This window comes from Hemitrygon akajei, chromosome 31 (assembly GCF_048418815.1).
Source record: "Hemitrygon akajei chromosome 31, sHemAka1.3, whole genome shotgun sequence".
Classification (NCBI taxonomy): domain Eukaryota; kingdom Metazoa; phylum Chordata; class Chondrichthyes; order Myliobatiformes; family Dasyatidae; genus Hemitrygon; species Hemitrygon akajei.
Genome location: NC_133154.1, coordinates 23,917,412 through 23,943,746, shown reverse-complemented (window position 1 = coordinate 23,943,746; position 26,335 = coordinate 23,917,412). Strand labels below are relative to the sequence as shown.

At 44.6% G+C, this 26,335-nt stretch overlaps 1 protein-coding gene across 1 annotated transcript in view; it reads left to right on the top strand.

Annotated features, from left to right (window-relative positions):
• Positions 1–25,964, top strand: part of syt3 (synaptotagmin III) — a 237,897-nt gene extending 211,933 nt beyond the window's left edge. Inside the window, exons 7-9 of the mRNA XM_073033814.1 lie at positions 13,059–13,188; positions 16,124–16,246; positions 20,234–25,964. Of these exons, the coding sequence (XP_072889915.1) occupies positions 13,059–13,188; positions 16,124–16,222 (229 nt within the window). The 3' untranslated portion in view covers positions 16,223–16,246; positions 20,234–25,964. The remainder of the gene's footprint in view (positions 1–13,058; positions 13,189–16,123; positions 16,247–20,233) is intronic.
• The last annotated feature ends 371 nt before the right edge of the window (positions 25,965–26,335 follow it).

Sequence of the window (26,335 nt, the reverse complement as noted above, 5' to 3'; positions counted from 1 at the left end):
CACTTATTCTCGGGTGTCAAAGCAAGCGTTCAAGAATAGTGCTTAGATACGATGGTCCTGTGAATTTTATTGCAGGGCTAAGCTGGTACGTCACCAAAGACTCCAGCAAATGGCTGCAGGTGTACGCTGTAGAGCATTCTGTCTGTCTGCTATGGAGATTCCAATGCACGGGGTCGAAGAAAGCTGCAGAGAGTTGTAAGCTCAGCCAGCTCCAGCCTCCCCACCATCGAGGACTTCTTCAAAAGGCAGCATCAGTCATTAAGAACCCCCCACCACCCAGGACATGCTCTCTTCTCATTACTGCTGTCAGGGAGAAAGCGCAGGAGCCTGAAGACACACATTCTGTACTCTAGGAACAGCTTCTTCACCTCCACTATCAGATTTCTGAATGGTCCATGTACCCATGAACACCACCTCACTATTTTTTAACTCTCTCTCTCTATATATATATATATAAAGCTCTATTTTCGGGGGAGGAAAACGCCGTTTTAATGTGGACGGAGAGTCAAAACAAAGAGAAAAAGCTTCGGTTACGGATTTATCCGGTCTAGTGTGGACGTAGCCTGAGTATATAAAAGCTGAAATTATATACAGTATCTCTTTATACTGTATATAGAGAAATACTGTATGTTTTTTTAAAAGTAAGAAATATTTATATATGTAGTCCTTACTGTATTGACTGTACTGCTGCCACAAAGAAACACATTGCACGACATATTTCCTTGATAATAAACTTGATTCTGATTGTGATTCTGACTTCGATTGGCAGCCCTTGTCGATTTAAGACTTTCCCCAGCCCGTCCCCGCAAAGAATTTCTCTGCTGGGCATGCTCACATTGAGAAAGCTGCTCTCCAAATGAGATGGATGGGCCGCAAAATCTCAGTGGATAGCCGGCAATGAAACGGCATGTAATATTCCGGGAGTGCGTGATTTCATTGCAGTCGGGCAAAACAGATGGAGCAGAGTTTATTTTCTTTTGACTGTGAAGGATTGGTGAGCCAGGAACTGCTGGAAATTTATGGCGTGCCATTATTCTGTTCCCTTCTGCGTTTATATTCAAATCTGTTTGACAAGTTTTAGCCTAAACTGCAGTTTAGTGAAGTGGTTGATTCCACTATCTTCCTTTGTCAGAGAGTATTATATCAAGGCACGTTTAAACAGAGGTTTTATTGTTTAATCATTGAGAGAGCTGTAATTTCATTCATCCATTCATAGGATGAGGGCATTATTGGTAAAACCAACACTAATTATCCAACAGTAATTAACCTCACAGACTGGTATTTGAAAAGGCAATTAAATGTTCCCCTGCCGAACTACCTATCAGAATTAGAGTCAGAATCAAGTTTATTATCGCTGATGACTTCTTTATTTAGGGATACAGTGCAGAACAGGCCTTTCCGGAAACGCCACCCAGAAACTATCTACTAACACTAGCCTAATCACAGGACAATGTACAATTAACCTACTAGCTGGTATGTCTTTAGACTGTGGGAGGATCCTATAAAATGTTAGATATGGCCCTTGTGGCTAAAGGGATCGGGGGTATGGAGAGAAAGCAGGTACAGGGTTCTGAGTTGGATGATCAGCCATGATCATACTGAATGGCAGTGCAGGCTCGAAGGGCCGAAGGGCCTACTCCTGCACCTATTTTCTATGTTTCTATGTTTAATGTGAAATTGCAGGCCACCAAATGGTCTCCCTGATGACTACACCTGCAGGGACTGCACCCAACCTCAGCTCCTGACCGACAAGGTCAGGGAACTGGATCTGAAGCTGGATGCATTCCAGATCATCCGGGAGGTTTGAAAACTGCATAGATGACACTTTTACAGAGGTGGTCACACCCAGAGTGCAGTACAAAGCTTCGGACAGTACAAAGGTGACGATCGGGAGCAGTAAGAGCACCAAGTAGACCCCTTTGAATTCTGCTGGAGGAGATGACCTATCAGGGTACAGCAACAACAGAGACACTGTGGTTGGCTCTGAGGATATAACCATATAACAATCACAGCACGGAAACAGGCCATCTTGGCTCTTCTAGTCCGTGCCGAACGCTTACTCTCACCTAGTCCCACCAACCTGCACTCAGCCCATAAACCTCCATTCCTTTCCTGTCCATATACCTATCCAATTTTACTTTAAATGACAATACCAAACCTGTCTCTACCACTTCGACTGGAAGCTCGTCCCACACAGCTACCACTCTCTGAGTAAAGAAGTTCCCCCTTGTGTTACCCCTAAACTTTTGCCCCCAACTCTCAACTCATGTCCTCTTGTTTGAATCTCCCTACTCTCAATGGATAAAGCCTATCCACGTCAACTCTATCTATCCCCCTCATAATTTTAAATACCTCTATCAAGTCCCCCCTCAACCTTCTACGCTCCAAAGAATAAAGACCTAACTTGTTCAACCTTTCTCTGTAACTTAGGTGCTGAAACCCAGGTAACATTCTAGTAAATCTCCTCTGTACTCTCTCTATTTTGTTGACATCTTTCCTATAATTCAGTGACCAGAACTGGACACAATACTCCAAATTTGGCCTCACCAATGCCTTGTACAATTTTAACATTACATCCCAACTCCTATACTCACTGCTCTGATTTATAAAGGCCAGCATACCAAAAGCTTTCTTCACCACCCTATCCACATGCGATTCCGCCTTCAGGGAACTGAAGATGAGCAGAGGAGGGTAAAGTTAAGCGGAGCAATAGAGATAGGAGACTCGATAGTCGGGGGAAGGGGGGCAGACAGGAGATTCGGAGGCCGTGAGAAAGACGCCAGGATATGTTGCCTCCCAGATGCTTGGGTCCAGGATGTCTCAGAGTGGCTGTGGGATGTTGTCAAGGGGAAGAGTGAGCAGCCAGAGGTTGTGGTGCACATTGGCACCAATGACAGGGGTAGAAAGGGGAAGGAGGTCCTGTGCAGTGAGTATAGGGAGATAGGGAAGAGGCTGAAGAGTAGGACTTCCAAGGTAGTAATCTCTGGATTATTCCCAGTGCCACGTGCTAGTCAGGGCAGGAATAGGAAGTGAATGGCTGAGGAACTAGTGCCGGGAGCAGAGTTTCAGGTTCTTGGATAGTTTGAATCTTTCCTGGGGCAGGGGTGACCTGTACAAGAAGGATGGGTTGCAGCTGAAATGGAGGGGAAATCAATATCCTAGCCAAGAGGTACATGAGTGCTACTCAGGAGGGTTTAAACTTGTTTGGCAGGGAGATGGGAAACAGAGCGCCAGGTCAGAAAGTGGAGGGATGGAGAGAAAAGCAGATATCAGAGCCAGTCAGTAAAAACAGGCAGGAACAAAGTAATAGACACGATAAGAAGGATAGTTTGAAGTGTGTGTATTTTAGTGCAAGGAATATTATGGATAAAGGTAATAATTTGGATTATTACGTGGAACTCTGATGTTGCCATTTCAGAGACTTGCTTGAGAGAGGGACAGGAATGTGTGATTAATGTCCCAGGGGTTTGATGTTTTGATAGAGAGGGAGTTCAAAGCACTGGGGGATTTGCACTTCTGATTAGGGACAATATCACAGCTCCACTCAGAGGGGGAATAATGGAGGTTTTGTTCAGAGAGTCTATATAGGTAGAACTCAAAAATAGAAAGGGTGCCATCAATCTGATGGGGCTGTACTACAGACCCCTGCAATTGCCACCGGGACATTGAAGGACAGATACACAGACAGATTAAGGAAGAGTGTAGAAACAATGGGGTTATTATCATGGGGGATTTCAACTTCCCTGGATTATCTGGGACCTTCTGAGTGCAAGAGGTTTAGATGGGGCAGAATTTGATAGGTGCATCCAGGAGGGTTTCTTAAATCAGTATGTAGATAGTCCATCAAGAGGAGGGGCTGTACTGGACCTGGAGTTGGGTAATGAGCCTGGCCAGGTGACTGACCTTTCAGTCAGTGAACAGGGAACAGTGACCACAACTCGCCAAGTTTTAAGATAGCTATAGACTAGGATAGGTGGGCAAGCACTAAATTGAAACAAAGCAAATTATGAGTGTATTAGGTAGGAACCAGGGAGATTTAATTGGTAACAACTGTTTTTGGGAAGTCCATATCGGGCTTGTGGAGGGTATTTAAAGACCAATAGCACAGAACCCAAGACAGATATCTCTAGTCGGAAGGAAGGATAAGACAGGAAGGTAAGAGAACCCTGGATACTGAGAGAGGTGATGAATTCAGTCAAGAAGAAAAAAGAAAAGTATGTAAAGTTTAGGAAGCTAAAATCAAACAGAGCCCTTGAGGATTATAAAGATGCCAGAAAATAACTCAAGAAGGGAATTAGGAATTAAGAAAGCGAGGAGGGACCAGAAAAGTCCTTGCCAAGTAGCATTCTGCACATACACTGAGAGCAGGAGGATAACAACGGACAAGATGGGACCATTCAGAGATAATGTGAGGAATGCTTGCTTGGAGGATATGAGTGAGGTTCTTAAAAAGTACTTAACATCAGTATAAAATAGGCCGTAGTCAACCTGATTTCCTCAAGGGAAAATCTTGCCTGACAAATCTGTTGGAACTCTTTGAAGAAATAACAAGCAGGATAGACAAAGAAGAATCTGTTGATGTTGTGTGCTTGGATTTTCTGAAGGCCTTTGACAAGGTGCCACACACAAGGCTGCTTAACAAGCTACAAGCCCATGGTATTACAGGAAAGATTCTAGCGTGGATAAAGCAGTGACTGATGGGCAGGAGGCAAAAGATGGGAATAAAGGGAGCCTTTTCTGGTTGGCTGCTGGTGACTAGTGCTGTTCCACAAGGGCCTGTGTTGGGACCACTTCTTCTTATGTTATATGTCAGTGATTTGGATGATGTAATTGATGGCCTTGTTGCAAAATCTGCAGACAATATGAAGATAGGTGGAGGGGCAGATAGCTTTGAGGGAGTACAGAGGTTACAGAAGGACTTAAACAGATTAGAATAGTCAAAGAAATGGCAAATGGAATACAGTTTTGGGAAGTGTATGATCATGTATTTTGGTAAAAGAAATGAAAGGTTTGACTATTTTTGAAATGGAGAGAAAATACAAAACACTGAGCTGCAAAGGGACTTGGGAGTCCTTGTGCAGGATTCCCTAAAGGTGAATTTGCAGGTTGAGTCTGTGGTGAGGAAGGCAAATGCAATGTTAGCATTCAGTTCAAGAGGACTAGAATATAAAAGCAAGGATGTAATGTTGAAACTTTATAAAGCACGGGTGAGGCCTCACTTGGAGTATTGCGAGCAGGTTTGGGGCTCCTTATCTTAGAAAGGATGTGCTGAAACCAGAGAGGGTTCAAAGGACATTCACAAAAATGAATCCAGGATTGAATGACTTGTCGTATGAAGAGCTTCTGACAGTTTTGGGCCAGTATTCACTAGAATTCAGAAAGATGAGGGGCGACCTCATTAAAACCTGTCAACTGGTGAAAGGCCTTGATAGAGTGGATGTGGAGAGGATGTTTCCTACGGTGGAAGAGTAGAAGACCAGAGGACACAGCCTCAGAATCGAGGATGTCTATTTAGAATGGAGATGTGGAGGAATTTCTTTAGCCAGAGAGTGGTGAAAAATCTGTGGAATTCTTTGCCACTGGCAGCTGTGGAGGCCATGCCTTTATGTATATTTAAGGCAGAGCTTTGATAGATTCTTGATTAGTCAGGGCATAAAGGGAAATGGGGCAGGAGATTGGGGCTGAGAGGAAAATTGGATCAGCCATGATGAAGTGGTGGAGCAGACTCTATGACCCAAATTCCTCTTCTATATCTTATGGTCTTATGGTCTATGGTATTTACCAAGGAGTAGGACTTGGGGAATAGGGAGATCAGTGCTGAGCATATTGATATGCTAGAGCATTTCAAGGTAAAGGAGGTGGGTCTCTTAAAAAGAGTATTACGATGGATATATCACCAGGGCCTGCTGGGGTATACCCCAAGATATTGAGAGAGGCAAGAGAAGAGATTGCTGGGGCCTTGACCAATATCCTCTTTAGCCACAGATCAAGTCTGGCAAGTAGCTAATGTTCCATTAGTCAAGAAGGGAACCAGAGATAATCCTGGAATTTATAGACTGGTGAGTCTCTCGTCAGGGGTAGGGAAGTTACTGACTGGAGAAAATTCATAGGGATTGGATTTATGAGCATTTGGAAAACCATGGGCTATTTAGGGAGATGCCATGCCATCATGGTTTTGTGATGGGCAAGTTGTGTCTTACTAATTTGATAGAGTTTTTGATGAGGTGATGAAGGTGATTGATGAAGGTAGAGCTGTGGATGTTGTCCACGTGGATTTTAGTAAGGCATTTGTCAAGGTCCCTCATGGGAGGCTCATCCAGAGTATTAAGATGCATGGGATCCATAGTGAATTGGCTGTTTGGATTCTGAACTGGCTTGCCCATAGAAGACAGGATTGTGGTTGAAAGAACTTATTCTAGTTAGAGGGCGATCGTTAGTGGTGTTCCACAGGGATCTGTGCTGGGACCTCTGCCGTTTGTGATGTATATAAATGACTTGGAAGAAAGTGTAGATAGGTGGGTTGGTAAGTTGGAAGATGATAAGAAGATTGATGGTGTTGTGGGTAGTGTTATGTTTTGTAACTCCAGAAACTAATTGAAAGATAAACACGGAGCCAAGCATGCAAGTCTACTTTGTTTTATTTTAGCGCACACATATGATGTGGTGGCATAATGGCGTAAATAACTATATAACAATTACAGCACGGAAACAGGCCATCTTGGCCCTTCTAGTCCGTACCGAATGCTTACTCTCACCTAGTCCACTGACCCGCACTTAACCCATAACCCTCCATTCCTTTCCTGTCCATATACCTATCCAATTTTTTTAAATGACAATACCGAACCTGCCTCTACCACTTCTACTGGAAGCTCGTTCCACACAGCTACCACTCTCTGAGTGAAGAAGTTCCCCCTCGTGTTACCCCTAAACTTTTGCCCCCTAACTCTCTACTCAAAATGCTGTTAGTATGCCGTTCATTTACTTTTACCCGTGATGCATTATGCAAACTCAAAGAATGATTAATCAAATAATATATTTAACAATATTACTCAAATATTACTAAAATATTGAATACACTATAAGTGGCAAAGAATATGATGGGATATAGATCATTTGCAGATATGAGTGGAGAAATTGCAGATGGAATTTATCCTAGCCAGATATCAAGTGTTGTAGTGTTGATATCAAGTGTTGATATCAAGTGTTAAGAGAGACAGTACACCGTTAAGGGCAAAATCTTCAACTGTGTTGATGAGAAGAGAGATCTTAGAGTCCTGGCTCATAACTCTGTGAATTTAGCTACACAGGTTGACAGTGATTGTGAGAGGCACAGATAGAGAAGACAGAGTATATCTTTTCCCCAAGTTGAAATGTCTAATACCAGATGGCATGCAATTAAGACGAGGGGGTTAATTTCAAAGCAGATGTGAGGGACAAGTTTTTTACACAGAGACTGGAGGGTGCCTGCATTGCATTGCCTGGAGTTGTGGTAGAGAAGGAATTTAGGGAATTTTAGGAGACATTTTGAGAGGCTCCCAAATGTAAAGAAAATGGAAATGTACGGACGTTGTTGTAGGCAGAAGAGATTAGTTCAGTTGGCCGTTTGCTTACTAATTTAATTGGTTCACCACAGTACTGTGGGTTGAGGAACCTGTTCCTGTGCTGTGTGCTATGCTCACCTGGAGGAAACCCACACAGGCGTGGGGAGAACACGGAAACACCTCACAGACAGCGTCAGAACTTAACAGTTTGGGAACGACCGGAACTGTAATAGTGTCACACTAACCGTTGCGCTACTGTGCGGACTCCCACGCTGTTTTGCAGCAGCAGTACGGTGCGATGTATACAAAAAGTATTTACAATAAGGGATACACTCAGCGGCTGCTTTTTTAGGTGCAGGAGCCAGACTCGCTGTGGTCTCCTGTTGCTGTAGCCCGTCCACTTTAAAGTTTGACGTGTTGTACATTCAGAGATGCTCAGTGGATGTTTTTTGATTCTCACACCATTTTCTGTAAACTCTAGAGACTGTTGTGCGTGAAAATCCCAGGAGATCGGCAGCTTCTGAGATACTCAAACCACCCCGTCTGGCACCAACAATCATTCCACAGTCAAAGTCACTTAGATCACATTTTTTCCCCATTCTGAAGTTTGATCTGAACAACAACTGAACTTCTTGGCCATGCCTGCATACTTTCATGATGAAGTTGCTGCCATATGATTGGCTGATTGGATATTTGCACTAACGAGCAGGTGTGCAGGTGTACCTAATAATGTAGTCACTGAGTGTATAAAAACAATAAGCAGAGCAAAACAGGAGCAAAAATTCATGGGTTCTTGGATCATTCAGAAATATGATGGTGGAGGGGTAGAACTTGTTCCTAAACCGTTGAGTGTGGGTCTGCAAGCTCCTGTGCCTCCTCCCTGATGGTAGTAATGAGAAGAGGGCATGTCTCAGATGATGAAGGTCTTTCACGATGGAGATATTCCAAAAGATGTTGAAGACATTCTGGATGGTGGGGAGACCAGTGTTTGTAATGAAGCTGGCACAGAGTTTGCGACCCTCTGTGGCCTTTTCTCATTGTGTGTGTTGGAGCCTCCAAACCATCCACATAATTTACAACTTTACAACTCCTCCCTCGGAGTGTCAGACACCCCGAGCCCATAGGCTGGTCCTGGACTTATTTCCACTTGGCATGATTAACTTATCATTATTTAATTATTTGTGGTTTTATATTGCTATATTTCTTCACTATTCTTGGTTGGTGCGGCTGTAACGGAACCCAATTTCCCTCGGGATCAATAAAGTATGTCTGTCTGTCTGTCAGTATCTATGGAGGGAACTGGGCAGTTGATGTTTCAGGTCAAGACCCTTCATTTTGACTGAAAGCCAGAGGGGAGATACCGGATGAATCTGCCCTCTATTTTTCAATACAGATACAGGGTCTAGACCTGAATCATCCTCTGTCCATTTACCCTACAGACGCTGCCTGACCGCTGAGTTCCTCGAGTGCTTTGCACGCTGCTTGAGACTAGGGCATCTGCAATCTCTCAAGATTTAAAAGAAAATTAGATTTGTATTTACATAACGTCTCTAGCGTTCTCTACCCAGAAAAGTAATGCAGCTGGATAACTGGGAGTATTTAGAGAAGAGGTAGAGACAGGGGACCGAGGGCCATGGGACCTGTCACTGAAAAGGAGAAGATCAGGTCGGGGGCAAATTGAATAGCAGGACAGTCTTGAGGATGAGGAGGGGCTGTGGGAAGGATGTGAACTCCTTACCCCTATTCCTGTTTTCTTATGTTCCTTTAGGATATTCCAGAGAGCATTAAGGTTAAAGAACACTTCCCTAAATGAATCAGCGTCAGAATCAGGTTTATTAACACTGACATACGACGTAAAGTTTGTTGGGTTTTTTTGGCAGCACCACAGTGCAATATACACAAGAAATTGCATCAACGAGTATACAAAAAAATAAATAATTGGTGCAAAATTATTGAGGTAGTGTTCATGGATTGTTCAGAAATCTGACAGCTTAGAAAAGGAGCTGTAGCTAAAACGTTGCGCTCCTTGAAAAAGCCAAGCACCCCCACTCCAATTGCTGACAAAAATGGGATTTCCCAGTGACCAACCATTTTAATTCCTATCCCCATTTCTGTGTCAGCTCATGGCTTCATCTCTTGTCACAATAGGGCCACTCTCAGGGTGGAGGAGCAGGTAGCCTCCAAACTGATGGACATTGATTCTTCCTTTGGTAATTTATTCCCCCCCCCCTTCCCTGTTCTATTCCTCACTCAGGCCTGTTACCTTTTCTCCTCACTTGAATATCACCTCCCCCTGGGAGCCCTCCTTTTTCCCATGATCCGTTCTCCTTTCCTATCAGATTCTTTCTACTCCAACACTTAATCCTTCCCACCACCTGGATTCACCTCTCACCTTCTGCCTAGTTCTTTCTCTTCCCCCTGCCTGCCACCGCCTTCTTATTCTGGCTTCTTCCTCCATCCATTCCAGTCCTGACGGAGGGCCTCAGCCCAAAACAGTAACTGTTTATTCCATCGTTTCGTGTGTGTTGCTGTAGAAGATGGAGTTAGGTGGGAATGCAGTAACGCAGTGGACCCACCAATATAACACCAATGTATTGGGCTAAAGGTTAGGCTGAGTGAAGATCCAATTGCACACTACCAAGTGCAGGGTTGAAATTCAAGTCATTAAACAAATCAAAATCAAAGTAAATTTATTATCAAAGTCACCATATACAACCCTGCGATTCATTTTCTTACAGGAAAATAAAGAAATCAGTTTATGAAAATTTATGGAAATGATATGAAAATCTATACATAAAGAAAGACTCACAAACAACCAATGTGCAAAAGAAGACAAATTATGGAAAATAAATAAATAATACGGAGAACTTGGGTTGTAGAGTCCTTGAAAGTGGGTGCGTATGTTGTGGAATCAGTTCAGAGTTGAGGTGACTGTGGTTATCCACACCAGCTTAAGGTCCTGATGGTTGTAGAGTCATAACTGTTCCTGAACGTGGCAGTGTGGGATGTAAGACCACTGCACCTCCTGCTTTTCGTAGCAGCAAGAAGAGAGCATGGCCTGGATGATAGGGGTCCATGATGGTGGAGGCTGCTTTCCTGCGCTCGATGGTGGGGGGGGGCTTTGCCTTGATGGACTGGACTGGAATCAAAATGTAGATGTTTGTCCCAATAACAGTAACCACCAACTTACAAGGCATTTTAAATGGTTCAGCTCAGACCAGATGGGAAAGTATGGAGGATGTCAGAGGGGTGTTCTTTACGCAGAGAGTGGTGGGTGCACGGAACCCCCTACCTGGGGTAGTCACAGAGGCAGATACTTTAAGAGCATTTAAGAAACTCTTAGATAGGCACATGGATAAAAAAAAAATGGAGGGCTATGTAGAACATTTGGGTGGTGGGGTGGATAGGTCTCTAGCAAGGGTGTAAGGTTCTCCATCCTTCCACTAGCCTGCAGCTCACCCTTGGGCAAGGTGTAGCACCTGCTTAGCCCAAGGAGTCCTGGTTATGCGACCACTGACGCCAGGCAGACGGTCTCTGAAGAGTACTGATAATGGATGGGGGTCATCTGTCTTGTAAAGACACTGCCCAGAAGAAGGCAATGGCAAACCACGTCTGTAGAAAACTTTGCCAAGAACAATCACGGTCATAGACCATGATCGTCCGCGTCATACGACACGGCACAGAATGATGATGATGTAGGAGGGAAGGGTTAGATTGATCTTAGAGTAACGGGCCGAAGGGCCAGTACCATGGTGTGGGTGTTCTATGTTCCATGTTCTATGATTTTGTGGTGGCATCCATCGGTCTCGAGAGACCATGGATCTGCGTCTGGAGTTTCCAGGGCGCAGGCCTGGGCAGGGTTGTATGGGAGACCGGCAGTTGCCCAAGCTGCAAGTCTCCCCTCTCCACGCCACCGATGTTGTCCAAGGGAAGGGCACTAGGACCTATGCAGCTTGGCACCGGTGACGTCGCAGAGCAATGTGTTGTTAAGTGCCTTGCTCAAGGACACAACACGCTGCCTCAGCTGAGGCTCGAACCTCAGGTTACTAGTCTGATGCCTTGCCCACTAGGCCACGCGCCAACCATGATTTTGTAAACCTCTATAAGGTCACCTGTCAGCCTCGTTCACTCCAGGAAAACAGTCCCAGCCTATTTAGTCTTTCCTTATAACTCACATCATCCAAACTTGGCGACATTACTTGTGAATCCTGTCTGTTGTTTACTGATACCTTGGCTACAGTATAACAGCAAGACTGCTCGCAATACTCCAAGTGTGAGCTCACCAACATCTTGTACAACTATAAAATAACATCCTAACTTTTGTAGTCCTGGCCAATCAAGGCAAACATGCCAAGCTCCTCCTTCACTAGCTACTTTACAGAACTATATACTTAGACCCTTCGATCTCTCTCCTCTATTGGTATGGATTTATTATTGTCACATGTACCAGGATACAGTGAAAAGTTTGTCTTGCATACTGTTTATACAGATCAAATCATAACACTGTGTGTTGAGCGAGAATAAGGCAAAAGAATAAACCATGCAAATTAAGTGTAAAATCTACTGAAAGAGTGCAGTGCAGGTAGACAATGAGGTGCAAGATCAGAATGAACTTGATTGTGAAGCCAAGAGTCCATCTTATCATACAAGAGGTCCGTTCAAGAGTCTGACAATGGTGGGGGGGTGTAGAAGGGGTGCCACGTTACCATAGTATTAGGTCAATGTTTTGCATGGTCAGTGATGAGCGATCTCGGGGATTAATTCCCCACTGCTGTCTGTAAAGAGTTTGTATGTTCTCCCCATGACCAAGTGGGCTTCCTCCAGGTGCTCTGGTTTCCTCCCACCTTCCAAAGATGCACAGGTTAGGATTAGTAAATTACGGGCATCCTATATTGGTGTAGGAGCTGTGGCAGCACTCGTGGTCTGCCCCAAGCATGATCCTCAGACTGTGTTAGTCATTGACACAAGCGACGTATTTCACTGCATGTATCAATGCTTTGATGTATATCAAACAAATGAAGAGAAACCAGAGAACCACAAAATGCTGCAGGACTGATGGAGGGTCTCGGCCTGAGACATTGACTGTTTATTCTTCTCCATAGATGCTGCCTGACCTGCTGAGTTCCTCCAGCATCTTTTAATGTGTTGCTTTGGATTTCCAGCATTGGCAGAATCTCTTGAGTTTATGAAAAGTTGTGTTTGAGCCTGGTGGGGCATGCTTTAAGGCTTTTGTACCTTTTAACCGATGGAAAAGGGAAGAATAGAGAATATCTGGGCTGGGTGGGGTTTTCGATTATGCTGACTGCTTTATCAAGGCATGGAGAAGTACAGACGTGGTCCAGGAGGGGAGGTTAGTTTCCATGAGCTGCAATCTTTCTATAGTTCCTTGAGGTCATATTCCTTTGATGTGTTTGACATTGAGTTCTTAGCTGATTATACTGTTGTCTTGCTAGCACCTTGGCGGTGCTCAGAGAAACTTCCCCGTTGATTTTCACCTGATTCCCGCTCTGCCCACAGCATTGGACACAACGAGGTGATCGGGATGTGCCGCGTAGGGAATGCCGCCGACGGACCAGGCCGGGAGCACTGGAATGAAATGCTGGTAAATCCACGCAAGCCCATTGAGCAATGGCACCAGCTGGTCGAGGTGAGAAGCCGAGTCAGAATCAGGTTGATTATCGCCGATGTACATCGGAAACTTGTTTGTGTGCCAGCACTACAGCGCAATACATAAAACAGTTGCTAAAACTTGCAGTAAGAGACACATATAAAAATATAAATACTGTAACTAGGGCAAAAAGAGAGCGAGATGTGCGATAGTGTTCATTGTCCCTTCAGAAAGCTGACGTCAGAGGGGAGAAAGTTTTACCTGAATCATTGAATGTGGGTATTCAGTCACCTGTAACTTCTCCCTGATGGTAGCAATGAGAAGAGAGCATGCCCCAGGTGGGGAGGGACTTTCATGACGGATGCCTCCTTTTTGAGTGTCGAAGGAAAACAACTCCAGAGACCAAACTTCAAGTGGTGATACCTTTATTCAGCATGATAAGATCGAGAGCTTGGAGCGGAGAGCAAGGCTCTAAGTTGCGGAGTAATTTCGGCATATATACTGCTGACAGGTGATTGTACATATACGTGCAAGCGAATCTGTTACACAAGCAGATAGACATGTACGTACCCGGGAGCAAATAAATACACCATAGTGTAATCATAGAACAGGCAAGGGACTAAATCATATGAGTGTGTGTTCCTCTTTCTGGCGTCTGCACTCAGCGCTGCATCCTGATTATGAAAGACTGTCTAGTGTCTGCAGGCCTAAGCTTAGGACACTGGGTTACAAAGTTCAAATAGAAAAATTCAAGTTAGCTACTTAGTTCATTAACCCTTCTACCACATTGAGGCATGGCCTTTTGAAGATTTTGTTGCTGGTAGGGAGGCTAGTGCCAAGTTAACAACCCTCTGGACCTTTTTCTGATCTGGACCTTCCATACCAGGTGGTGATACAATCCACGGTACATTTGTAAGAATTTGCTTGAGTCTTTGGTGACATACCAAATCCCTTCAGAATCCTAATGAAATAAAGCCCCTGGTGTGCCTTCTTTGTAATTACATCTATACGTTGAGGAGATCTCACCCGGTATGACTCAATGATTCTATTTAGCAAGAGAAACTGCAGGTTATCCCTGTTTTGCAAGACGTCTGTGGAATTAAGTCATCTTATAAGAATTATACAGCACATTTGCCTGGATATGGTGCACAGTCCTGGCTTGCCTCCCTATGAAAGAATTATACTTGCGATGGAGAGTGCGTAATAAATTAATTTCTGTGAGGAGAGATCAGGCAGGATAGGCCGATATCCTCTTGCATTTGAAGAGTGAGAATGAAAACACGCAGAGATTTTTGGGAGCTTGAGGGGGTAAAAGCATAAAAGATGTTTCACCTGACAGGGATGTCAAAGTGCCAAAGGAAGACGACACGGGATTCAGACCAGAAGATGTTACTTCACCCCGAGAGTGGAGAATTTTGAAGTTTTCAAGAAGTCCATGCAAGCTCTGAGGCTGAATCTATGCAAGATGAGATCTGATATACACTCTATGACCTCTGTATTAGGCAAACTTGCTCGCTAAATGCAAATAGCTATTTAGCCAATCACGTGGCAGCAATTCAATGCATAAAAGCATGCTGACATGGTCAAGATGTTCAGTGGTTCAAACCAAACACCAGAATAGGGAAGAAATGTGATCTGAGTGACTTTGATTGTGGAATGAGTGTTGGTGCTAGATGGGGTGGTTTGAGTATCTCAGAAACTGCTGATCTCCTGGGATTTTCACACACAACAGTGTCTATTTGCAGAGAATGATGTGAAGGGCAAATAAGCAGCCAGTTCTGTGGGCAAAAATGCCTTGTTAATGTGAGAGGTCAGAGGAGAATGGCCAGACTGGTTGAAGCTCACAAGAAGGCGACAGTAACTCGGATATCCACGTTTTACAGCAGTAGTTTGCAGAAGAATCTCTCTGTGTGCACAACATTGAACTTTGAAATGGATGGGCTACAGCAGCAAAAGACCACGAACGTACACTCAATGGTCACCTTATTAGGTACAGGAGGTACCTGATAAGGAGGCAACTGAGTGTACTTTTAGATGTTAGGGGAGTCAAGGAATATGCATTAGTATAGGAAAGTGGAAGTGAGGTGATTAATCAGCCATGATGTTACTGAATGGCGGAGGAGAACAAGGGACCAAATGACTTCCTCCTCCTGTTATTACGTTCTTAATACTTTGGAAACTTCATTCAAATTATCTATTGTGCAGCAGTTGATTCAACCCTTAGAGTTCAGCTGTAGAGAGTTAGACAACACCCATTCTGTAAAGTTGATGGGTCTTGAAGTGAAGAAGTCAGAATAAAAACTCTATAGGTGTGTGGTGGAGAGTATATTGATTGGGTGCATCATGACCTGATATGGGAACACCAATGCCCTTGAACAGAAAATCCTACAAAAAAGCAGTGGATGCAGCCCAGTCCATCACAGTTAAGGCCCTTCCCACCACTGAGCAGATCGACACGAAGCATTTTCGCAGGAAAGCAGCATCTATTCACCGCCCAGGACATGCTCTGTTCTCACTGCTGCCATCAGGAAGAAGGCCCAGAAGCCTCTGAACTCGCACCGTCAGGTTTAGGAACAGTTATCAGGCTCTCGAATCAAAGAGGATAACTACACTCAACTTCACTTGCCCCAATATTGAAATCTCCTCACAACCTGCGAACTCACTTTCAAGGACTCTTCATCTCATGTTCTCGATATTTATTGCTTATTTATTATTATTGTTATTTCTTTTTTTTTTGTATTTGCACAGTTTGTTGTCTTTTGCACACTGATTCAACACTCAAGTTGGTGCAGTCTTTCACTGATTTTATTTGATTATTAGTCTATGATGGATTTATTAAGTATCCCTGTAAGAAAATGAATCTCGGGGTTGTATATGGTGATGTATATGTACTTTGATAATAAATTTACTTTGAACTTAATTTTCCAGCCCTCCTGATTTTTACCTTTGCCTTTTACCTCTTTTTTTTCCCCAGGAAAAGGTGCTGAACAGTTACATGACAAAGGGTTATGCCACTGGCTCGGGCGCTGCCAAGCCAGTGACTATCGTAGTGGAGACTCCTCATTCAGACTGAGAATCCCACTCCACATTGCAGAATGTAAGTACGTCCTGATCCTGATTTACTCCCAAGAAGGGTGAAAACTGGGTGTAGGAATCAATAAACACAACATCCTTCATGTCTTGTTTTGACCAACCAACAGCGGGGATTGTGGGTATTAACAGAAAAACTGCAGACGCTGGAGATCTGCGGGAAAAGAATGGAAAATGCTGAATACTCTCACTAGGTCAGGCAGTGTCTGTGGAGTCGTAGAGAAGTACAGCACAGAAACAGGCCCTTCGGCCCATCCAGTTCATCCAAACCATTTAAACTACCTACTCTCATCGACCTGCACAGGGACCACAACCCTCCATACCCCAACTATCTATGTACCTATCTGAATTTCTCTTAAATGTTGAAATCGAGCTTGCATGCATCACTTGTGCTGACAGCTCGTTCCACACTCTCACAACCCTCTGAGTGAAAAAGTTTCCCCTCCTGTTCACTTTAATTTCTCATTTTTCACCCTTAACCCATTACCTCTGGTTGTAGTCCCACCCAACCTCAATGAAAAAGACCATAAGATCATAAGACAAAGGAGCAGAAGTCGGCCATTTGGCCCATCAAGTCTGCTTTGCCATTTTATCATGAGCTGATCCAATCTCCCCTTTAGTCCCACTCCCCCACCTTCTCACCATAACCTTTGATGCCCTGACTACTCAGATACCTATCAATCTCTGCCTTAAAACCACCCAATGACTTGACCTCCACTGCCACCCGTGGCAACAAATTCCACAAGTTCACCACCCTCTAAAAAAATTTCTTCGCATCTCTGTTCTGAATGGGCGCTCTTCAATCCTTAAGTCATGTCCTCTCGTACTAGACTCCCCCACCGTGGGAAACAACTTTGCCACATCCACTCTGTCCATGCCTTTCAACATTCAAAATGTTTCTATGAGGTCCCCCCTCAGTCTTCTAAACTCCAAGGAGTACAGTCCAAGAGTGGTCAAATGTTCCTCATATGTTAAAAAAGCCTGCTTGCATTTCCCTATCTAACCCTCTATAGAGGGGGAAAGAGTTAATGTTCAGGTTGAAGACCCTTCATCAAAAGAGAAAAGAGAGAGAGAGAGAGAGTTATCAAAACAGGTCCAGATGAACCAAAAGGGAATATCTGTAAAAGGGTGAAATAATGTGGCCATTAAATGAACAATTGGGCTCCTTGTCTGTGGTTTGAGTTGAGCGACAGAGAAACTGAATCGAAAGAAATTGTCCTCAAAGCTGCCATAAAAGTTGATAGGGTATGTTGGCCATCATTAGATGAGGGATTCAATTCAAAAACCACGAGATAATGCTGCAGTTCGGTAAAATCCTGGTTAGACCACACTTGGAGTGCTATGTTCAGTTCTGATCACCTCATTATAGGAAGGGTGTGGAAGCTTTAGAGAGAATGCAGAGGAGATTTATGTGTATAAGATCATGAAAGGCATCGATTGTGTGGATGGTCAGAGGCTTTTTCCCAGGGCTGAAATGGCTAGCATGAGAGGGCATAGTTTTAAGGTGCTTTGGAAGTAGGTACAGAGGAGATGTCAGGGGTAAGTCTTTTATGCAGAGAGTGGTGAGTGCGTGGAATGGGCTGTCGGCGATGGTGATGGAGGCGGATACAATAGGGTCTTTTAAGAGACTCCTGCATAGGTACATGGAGATTAGAAAAATAGAGGGCTATGGGTAACCCCAGGTAATTTCTAAAGTAAGTACATGTTCGGCACAGCTTTGTTGGCTGAAGGGCCTGTATTGTGTTGTAGGGTTTCTATGTTTCTATTTACCAGGATGCTGTCTGGATTAGAGAGCATGTCTTATGAGAATAGGTTGAGCGAGCTAGGGCTTTTCTCTTTGGGGGAGGATGAGAGATGACTTGATAGAGATATACAAGATGATAAGAGGCAGAGATCGATTAGATAGCCAGAGACTTTTTCCCAGGGTAGAAATGGCTACTAAGTATTGAATTGTACTGCAGCCGCAAAGTTAACAAATTTCATGACCATATGCCGGTGATTTAAAATCTGATTCTGATTTGTAATTTTGAGGTGATTGGAAGAAAGTATAAGGGAGGTGTCAGAGCTAAGCGTTTTACACAGAGTGGTGGGTGCATGGAACACCCTGCTGGATGTGGTACTAGAGCCAGATACATTAGGGGCATTTAAGAAACTCTTAGGTAGGGGCATGGACGATAGAAAAATGGAGGGCTATGTAGGAGGAAAGGGTTAGATTGATCTTCGAGCAGGTTGAAAGGTTGGTGCAACATCGTGGGCTGAAGGGCCTGTACTGTGCTGTAGTGTTCGATGTGCTTTATGAACAGAACAGAGAGAGAAGCAAATTGTTTTATTATTCTTACGCGTACCGAGATACAATGAAAAACAAACTTTGTTTTGTATGTCATCCATACAGATCGTTGGGTGAGGTAACTCAAGGTAAAACGATAATGGAATGCAGAATACTGTCACGGTTTCAGGGAGAATTCAGGGTGCATGGGCATGTCAGGCCTACCAGGGGATAAAGGCCATGTTGAGGACAGGCTGAGCCAGAGGGAGATTCAAAGTAACATAGGTGCTGTGATAGACAAAATACTGGAGGAATAAACAGTCGACGTTTCCGGCCAAGACATCAGAATCCGAATCGGAATCCTGTTTAGTATATCCTACTGGATTTGTTAACTTGGTAGCCTCAGTACAATGCAATACATGGCAGAGTGATAAAGAGAGCTGTGAATTGCAGCGAGTATATATAATAGTTAAATAAAATAAGTAGTGGAAAAATAGGAAATAAAAAGTAGTGGTTTCAATGTCCATTCAGAAATCTGTTGGCGGAGGGGAAGAAGCGGTTCTTGAATCGCTGAGAGTGCACCTTCAGGCTTCTGTACCTCTTTCCTGACGATAACAACGAGGTGAGGGCGTGACCTGGGTGGTGGGGGTCCTTAATGATGGAAGCCGCCTTTTGCAGGCACCGCTCCTTGAAGATGACCTGGACTCTGCGGAGGCTAGTGCCCATGACAGAGTTGGTTAATTTCACAGCTCTCTGCAACTTTCATCAGCTCTGCAAAAGAAAGGGGGAAGAGGACAGAATAAGAAAATGGGGGGGGGGGGAGTTATTCTGGCTTCTTGAAAGGGTCTTGGCCGGAAACGTTGACTGTTTATTCCTCTCCATAGATGCAGCCTGACCTGTTGAGTTCCTCCAGCATTTTGTGATGTTGCTCTAGATTTCCAGCATCTGCAAAATCTCTTGTGTTTAGAAAGTGCAGCGAGAAAGTCAAGGGGAGCTCTTCAGACAGGGCAAAGGCCAAGTGTCTCCAACATGTTTCAAACAACAGTTAGGGTGCCAATAAGCCAATGATTAGGATTAAGGGTAAGATTATCTTTAGCTCTATTTATCACATGTAAACTGAAAGATCGAAGCATACAGTGAAATCTCTCGTTTGTGCCAATGACCTACCCAGACTGAGGATATGCTGGCATGGGGAGGGAGGCAGCCCATGAATGTGCCAACTTAGCATGCCCACAGCTTACTGACCCAAATGTTTTGGTAATGTGTGAGGAAACAGGGGCACCCGGAGGGAAACACTCGTGGTCACAGGAAGGACATATAAATTCTTCACAGAAGGCAGCAGGAATTGGCACTGTAAGGCGTTACACTAGCCGCTACGCTATCGTGACACAAAGTGGATGTTTTCGCTTCACCGTGGGCGCCAAGGTAGCGTTGTGCCGTTATAGCTCAGGGCCTCAGAGTTCAGAGTTCAACTCTGGCAAGTTTGCACTTTCCTTCCCATGTGCGTGAAGGTTTCCTCCCAGTGCTTTGGTTTCCTCCCACAGTCCAAAGACGTACAGGTGAGTAGGTTAATTGATCATTGTAAATTCTCCTGTGATTAGGCTAGTGGGTTGGAGGGTAGCATGGCTGGAAAGGCCGTTAGGGCCTTTTCCGTGCTATATCTCATAATTAAATATAAAATAAACAAGAATCACTTGTTCTGTCTTTATCCCATCCTCTCTCTCACAGGGACATGAGAAGACAACAGTGCTATTTTTTCTTTTCTTCAGTTTGTAAATCCTTCACCACGAAAGAGAAAGAGAGAGGGAGAATGGGAAAAGAAGGGGAAGAGGGATTGAAGCCATTCGCCCCCCCCCCTCCCCCACCACCACCGCAGCCTGCTGAGACACTGACGGCTTGGTCGAGCGAGCGAGATGAGAGGTGGACGTTGAAGCGAGGCTCGCAGGTTCATGCCGCTTGCGTCGGCGCACTTGAGGGGAGACTCGGCCTGAGCTGCGGCCCTTCCACTGTAGACTCAGGAGGGGCGTTCAGCCAGAGCCAAGTGGAAGGTTTCGAGAGACATATCGGTGGAAACAATTCTGAGCCGCAAAGAGAAATTCCATTTCAAACGCATGTTTCACCATGTCGTGGATGTGTGTGCCTTGGATGCATTATATGTCAGTGGGAAACTATTGCCTCCACCCGACCCTATTCCCACTGAGTCAACTTTTCCTGAAAATTCCCACCTGCTGGAGAAGGCCCCTGGACTTGCATCTCAACTCCGATTTTTGGAGGAACTCTCTTTGACTCAGAACAGATTTGCTTTATGGTTAGCACCAGGTTTCAGATCTAGAGGTGGGAGGAATTGGGAGGGACGTAAGCTTACCGTGTGCCACCCTTCAGTCAACTGACGGTCAGGAGAACCAGTGATTTCACATTTACCTGCCGACTTTTTGCTCTCAATTGAAGCCACGGGTGAGTGCTTCTGGGAAAGGGGGGGGGGGGTTTAAGAGCAATGATCCACCTCATAACGTGTCATTTCCCATCCAAAAAGAGAGATTAAACTTACTGCTGATTCTACACAGGGGCAAGGATGGAGAGCTACCTCTCCTTGCTCAATGCCCTTAGTCTCTTGGTCAGAGCCTTTGGGATGAATGTTGATGTTTAAGAAGGCTGTCCAGTTGATTCTTGGGACCAGGTAAACAATGTTTTGTAAATATGGCAGTGTTTCTGTGTTTCCCATCCTTGGGGAGGTTTGTTGACTTTCATGAATGGTTGCCAATGGATGCAAATCTCAAGGGTCCTCTTCATGCATCTGGGGGTACACCTCCTGGACAGAACCTTCTTTCCCCTAAACCCAAACTTGGACTGGGTTGCCTCATGCAAGTCGTCACTAGATCTTCACCTGGCTCTGATATCGAAAGCTCACATCCAATGGGATGAAACATTCCCCTCTCTCGTCCCACCCTTTGCGTCCGTGGTGACGGGGCAATAGTCTCTCAGTCCCTCACTTCTCTTCCTCCAGTTTGGTTGTGAAATTGGACATAGAAGTCGGAATGTCTGACTCCAAAACCTAGTCCCAAGCGTAACCTCCTTTGCCCTGTGGAACAGAGACATCCTGGGGCCAATGAGTAGTATGGGAACATTCAGGAGAAAATGGGGATCGGTAACTCACCCAACACATTGCAAAATAGCTTCTGGAATAGCCCAATCAAGGACTCAGCTGCGTAATCCAGAGACGAACCAGACAGCTACCTGCAGGCCAGTTCTGGTTCAGCTACCGATATGTTTAGCCCTGAGACAGGAGGTTGTGATTCATGTCCCACACTTACGACAATTCTGAATGATGTCCGTGTGGGGATGGATAACTCACCCTGTCACCTCTATCATTCTCCATCATGCACAGAGATTATAAATCCAGCTGGAGCTGACCCCTTTATCCTCTAATTGGCACCAGTGGGGCAGACTACTGTCACTAATAATCTTTTGCCTCTTAAACTCGGGACCATTGATGCTGATGGGATAAACGCTGGAAACACAGCACTGGCACAAGGAAGAGTCCTTCCTTTCCCTCTGGAATATGGGGTTGGAAATGGGGGAGGTCAGGGTTCTTCCTATTTCTTTCCCTGAAAATGCCGTAGATGTTTTCAGGGGTTCAAGGTTTTTGTGTTACCCAGGAGTCTCGGTCTTGGTTACAAAAGTTGTTGAGGCTAGATGAGCTCGTACTGAAGGAGTTTCAGACAGCTGAGTGGCCAGTTCCTGCTCCCAGTCCTCATTTTACCCTGAAGGTAGAGGTCTGTTAGTTCAGACGGGAAGGACCTTCCCATTTCGAGCACATGCACTGGGAATGCCCTCAGGAATTCTCAGCTGAAGTCCCACCGTAAAACGTGAAATGCCCTCAGCAAAGTTCCTGACCTCACCCTGTGCTGTTCGGTGAATGGAAACGGTCAGTGGTTTGAGTTCAGGATGTCCCTTACACAGTGGGTGGTGGGTGTGGGGAGCAATCTGCCAGGGGCAGTGGTGGAGGCAGATACAACGGCATTTAAGAGGCTGTTAGACACTTGAAGAGAGGGAATGGAGGGATATGGATCACGTGCAAGCAGAAGAAATTCAGTTTAATTTGACATTGTGTTTAGCACCAAAATTGCGGGCTGAAGGGCCTGTTACGGTACTATATTGTTCTATGTTCTGTGTTCTAAGATACATGGACAAGGGATCATCAGTCAATTATATTTATCCGGACTTCCAGAAAACAGGCATTAAAGTTCCACACGGAAAGTTTAACAAAAGTGAAGAGTCCATGGAATTGGAGCTGAACTATTTGGTTAAGATGTTGGGAAAGAGCAGTTCGGGATAAACAGAATGAATCGAGACTCCAGAGATCGCCAATGTGGGAATCTGGAGCAAAAAAACCCCAAAACTGCTGGAGAAGCTCAGCAGGTCAGGCAGCATCTGTGCAGGAACATGGACAGTACATGCACAATAATAATTTCTTTATTTATAGAGCACTTTTCAGACACAGTGTAGTTCAAAGAGCTTCACGGTGGCATACGAGTGCAAAATTTTAAAAAAAATGAAAATAAAAGACAAAAATATGTTCATTAAAAGTAGGTTAAGTAAATAGGATTTGAGCCGGTGTTTAGAAGTGTCCATTGAGTCCGCATCCTTTATAGTTTAGGTGTTGAATTCCACAGTTTAGGACCGTAGTTCAAAAAAGCTGACCTGCCAATTATCTTTTGAGGGAAATTGTTTAAATTTAAGAGATCGGTGGAAGACTTGCCTGTCGTCCACCTATCTTTGCGTCATCTATAAATAACCATCAATTCCATCATCCAAATCATTGACATACAACATGAAAATTGACCCAACACTGACCCCTAGAACACCACTGTTGCTGGCAGCCAATCAGAAAAAGCCCATTTTATTCCAACTCTTTGCCTCCCTCCTGCCAGTCTTCTGCCCTTCCTAGTATTATGTAGTACAATGGTTTCTATCTCACTCCACAGATACTGCCTGATCTGCTGAGTTCCTCCGGCAGTTTGTTGTAATACACAAGAATGAATTGCCTTGGCAGGATGTAACAGGGGCTTATCCAGGGATCTACACTGAAGCCTTAGACATATGAGCAGGCCTGTTTCAAAGAACCAAGTGTGAGTGTCAGTTTGCTGATGGTGGTTTGGCGGGATCAGAAAGCGACTAGGGGACACTGTAGGGTTAGGGGCATGCAGAAAGGCAATGGCTCAGTGTGAGGAACTGTGCCGTATGGAAGTTAGATCAAAGCGTTCATCAAACGTTGAGAAACTGCAGAACTTGGACGAGTGGGGAACATAGGGGATAAGTGCAGAAGCCACTGAAACCTGTGAGAAGGATACAGACTATTGTGGTAAGGTTGAGGGAGTGTGATGTGCCTAGCTGCCAGCCACTGAGACGAGATGGATTGTATTATATCAACAGCCTGCACAGCCGAGACTTTCATTCTCTCAAAAATGGAAGATCGAGGGATGATCTGATTAGCTTCTTTAATAGGATTAAAGGATTTGATGAGGTAGATGGAGAGACAGCAATTCCATAACATCAGGGCCTAACCTTATAATAATATCTGCCAGCCTGCTCGGAACCAGTACTGGACAAGACCAAGGACCCCCAAATCCCTCAGCTGCCCAGGGGTCAATACCGAATTGCCCTGCCAAGGACTTTAGCTGGCAAAGTAAAGAACTAGAGCTAAAATAAAGGTCGCCCATGATCTAGTGGAATGTTGGCTAAGTTTCAAGAGGCTGAGTGGTCTCCTGTGGGAAGGTATTGAATGGTTTAGAAGAAACACCACTGGAACTCTCTAACACAGAGATCAGCGGTTTTCCAGTCAACGAGAACATTTAACATCAAGACCCTGCAAAAGTCAAGTCTCATTGGCCTATGTTTCATCCATATCTTTTCCTACCCATGTACCTGTCTAAATGTCTCTTAAATGTTATAAATGTCCATCTCTCCCACTTTCAGTGTCTACTCTAACATTATGAGAGACATAGATAGAGTGGACAGGGTGTATCTGATTTCCAGGGTTGAAATGTCTAGTATCAGAGGGCATTGAAGGTGAGCGGGGGATGTGAGGGGTAAATTTTTTTACTCGGAAGGTGGTGGATGTCTGGAATGCACTCCCTGGTGTGGTGGCAGAGGCAAACACATTAGAGGCTTTTAAGGAATGTTTGGATAGGCACATGGATGTGAGGAAGATGGAGGGAGATGGTGTCGGTAGGAGGGTTTGTGTTTGGGTGTTTTTAATTTGCTTTTTAACTGGTTTGGCCCAACATTCTGGATCGAGTGGCCTGTCCTGCACTGTAATGATTTATGTTCTACATACCCCCCACTCCCTAAGTTCAAGGTGAGAGGGGGAAAAGATTTTAAAACGTTTTAAATATTTCTTTCTCACCTTAAACCTACACCCCCTAGTTTTAGACTCCCCTACCCTGAGAGAAACAATATCACTATTCACTGTATCTATGCTCCCTGTGATTTTATAAACCTCAGCAAGGCCACTCCTCAGCCTCCTGTACAGCAGGTAAAGCGGAACAGAGAATATATACAGCACAGTAGAAGCCCTTTGGCCCACAATGCTCTGGCAACCCTTTCATCTACTTCTAGATCAATCTCAACCCTACCCTCCCGCATAGCCCTCCCTCTTAACTTATTTAAGAGTTTATTAAATGTCCCTAATTAATCTGTCTCTACCACCAATGTTGGCAGTGTGTCCCATGGATCTGTAAGACCATAAGACATAGGAGCAGAATCAGGCCATTTGGCCCATCGAATCTACTTTGTCATTCCATCATGGCTGATTTATTATCCCTCTCAACCCCATTCTCCTGCCTTCTACCCATGACCTTTGATTCCCTGACTAATCAACAACCAAGCAACCTCCACTTTAAATATACCCAATGACTTGCCCTCCAAAGCCGTCTTTAGCAATGAATTCCACAGATTCACTACCCTATGACTAAAGAAATTCCTCCTCTCCTCATCTCTGTTCTAAATGGATGTCCCTCTATTCTGAGGCTCTACAATCTGGTCCTAGATTCCCCAGCTCAAGGAAACATCTTCTCTACATCTGATCTAGGCCTTTCAATATTTGATAGCTTTAAATGAGATCTTCCCCTCATTCTTCTAAACTTGTCAAAAGCCTGCAGAAAATCCAAGAACATCCACTGACTCTCCAGTTTCCATCCTGCCTGTTATTTCCTCAAAAAATTCCAACAGATCTGTCAGGCAAGATTTGTCCCATAAGGAAACCATGCCTAATTTATTATGTGCCTCTAGGTACCCTGAAACATTATCCTTGATAATGAACTCCAACGCCTTCTCAACCACTGACGTCAGGGCAACTGCCCTGTAATTTCCTTTTTCTGCCTGCCTCCCTTCTTAAAGAGCGGAGTGACATTTTGAGTGACACATACAAAATGCTGGAGGGACTCAGCAGTCCAGGCAGCATCTATGGGGAAAAAGGCAGACGGTGTTTCAGGCTGAAACTCTTCGGCTGGACTGAAGAAAAAATGCTGAGGAGTAGATTTGAAAGGTGGGAGGAGGTGTTTCTCTCTCTCCCCCCTCCCACCACCCTTCAAATCTACTCCTCTGCATTTTTTTCCCCAGCCCTGCCAAAGGGTTTCGGCCCGAAATGTCGACTGTGCATTTTTCCGTAGACGCTGCCTGGCCTGCCGAGTTCCTGCAGCATTTTGAGTGGGTTGCTCAGATTTCCAATATCTGCAGTTTTTCTCTTGTCTGTGGAGTGCCATTTTGCGTCACTCTCTGTAAAGTTCCTGACTACCCTTAGAATTTAAGTTCTTCAGTCCAAAACATTCT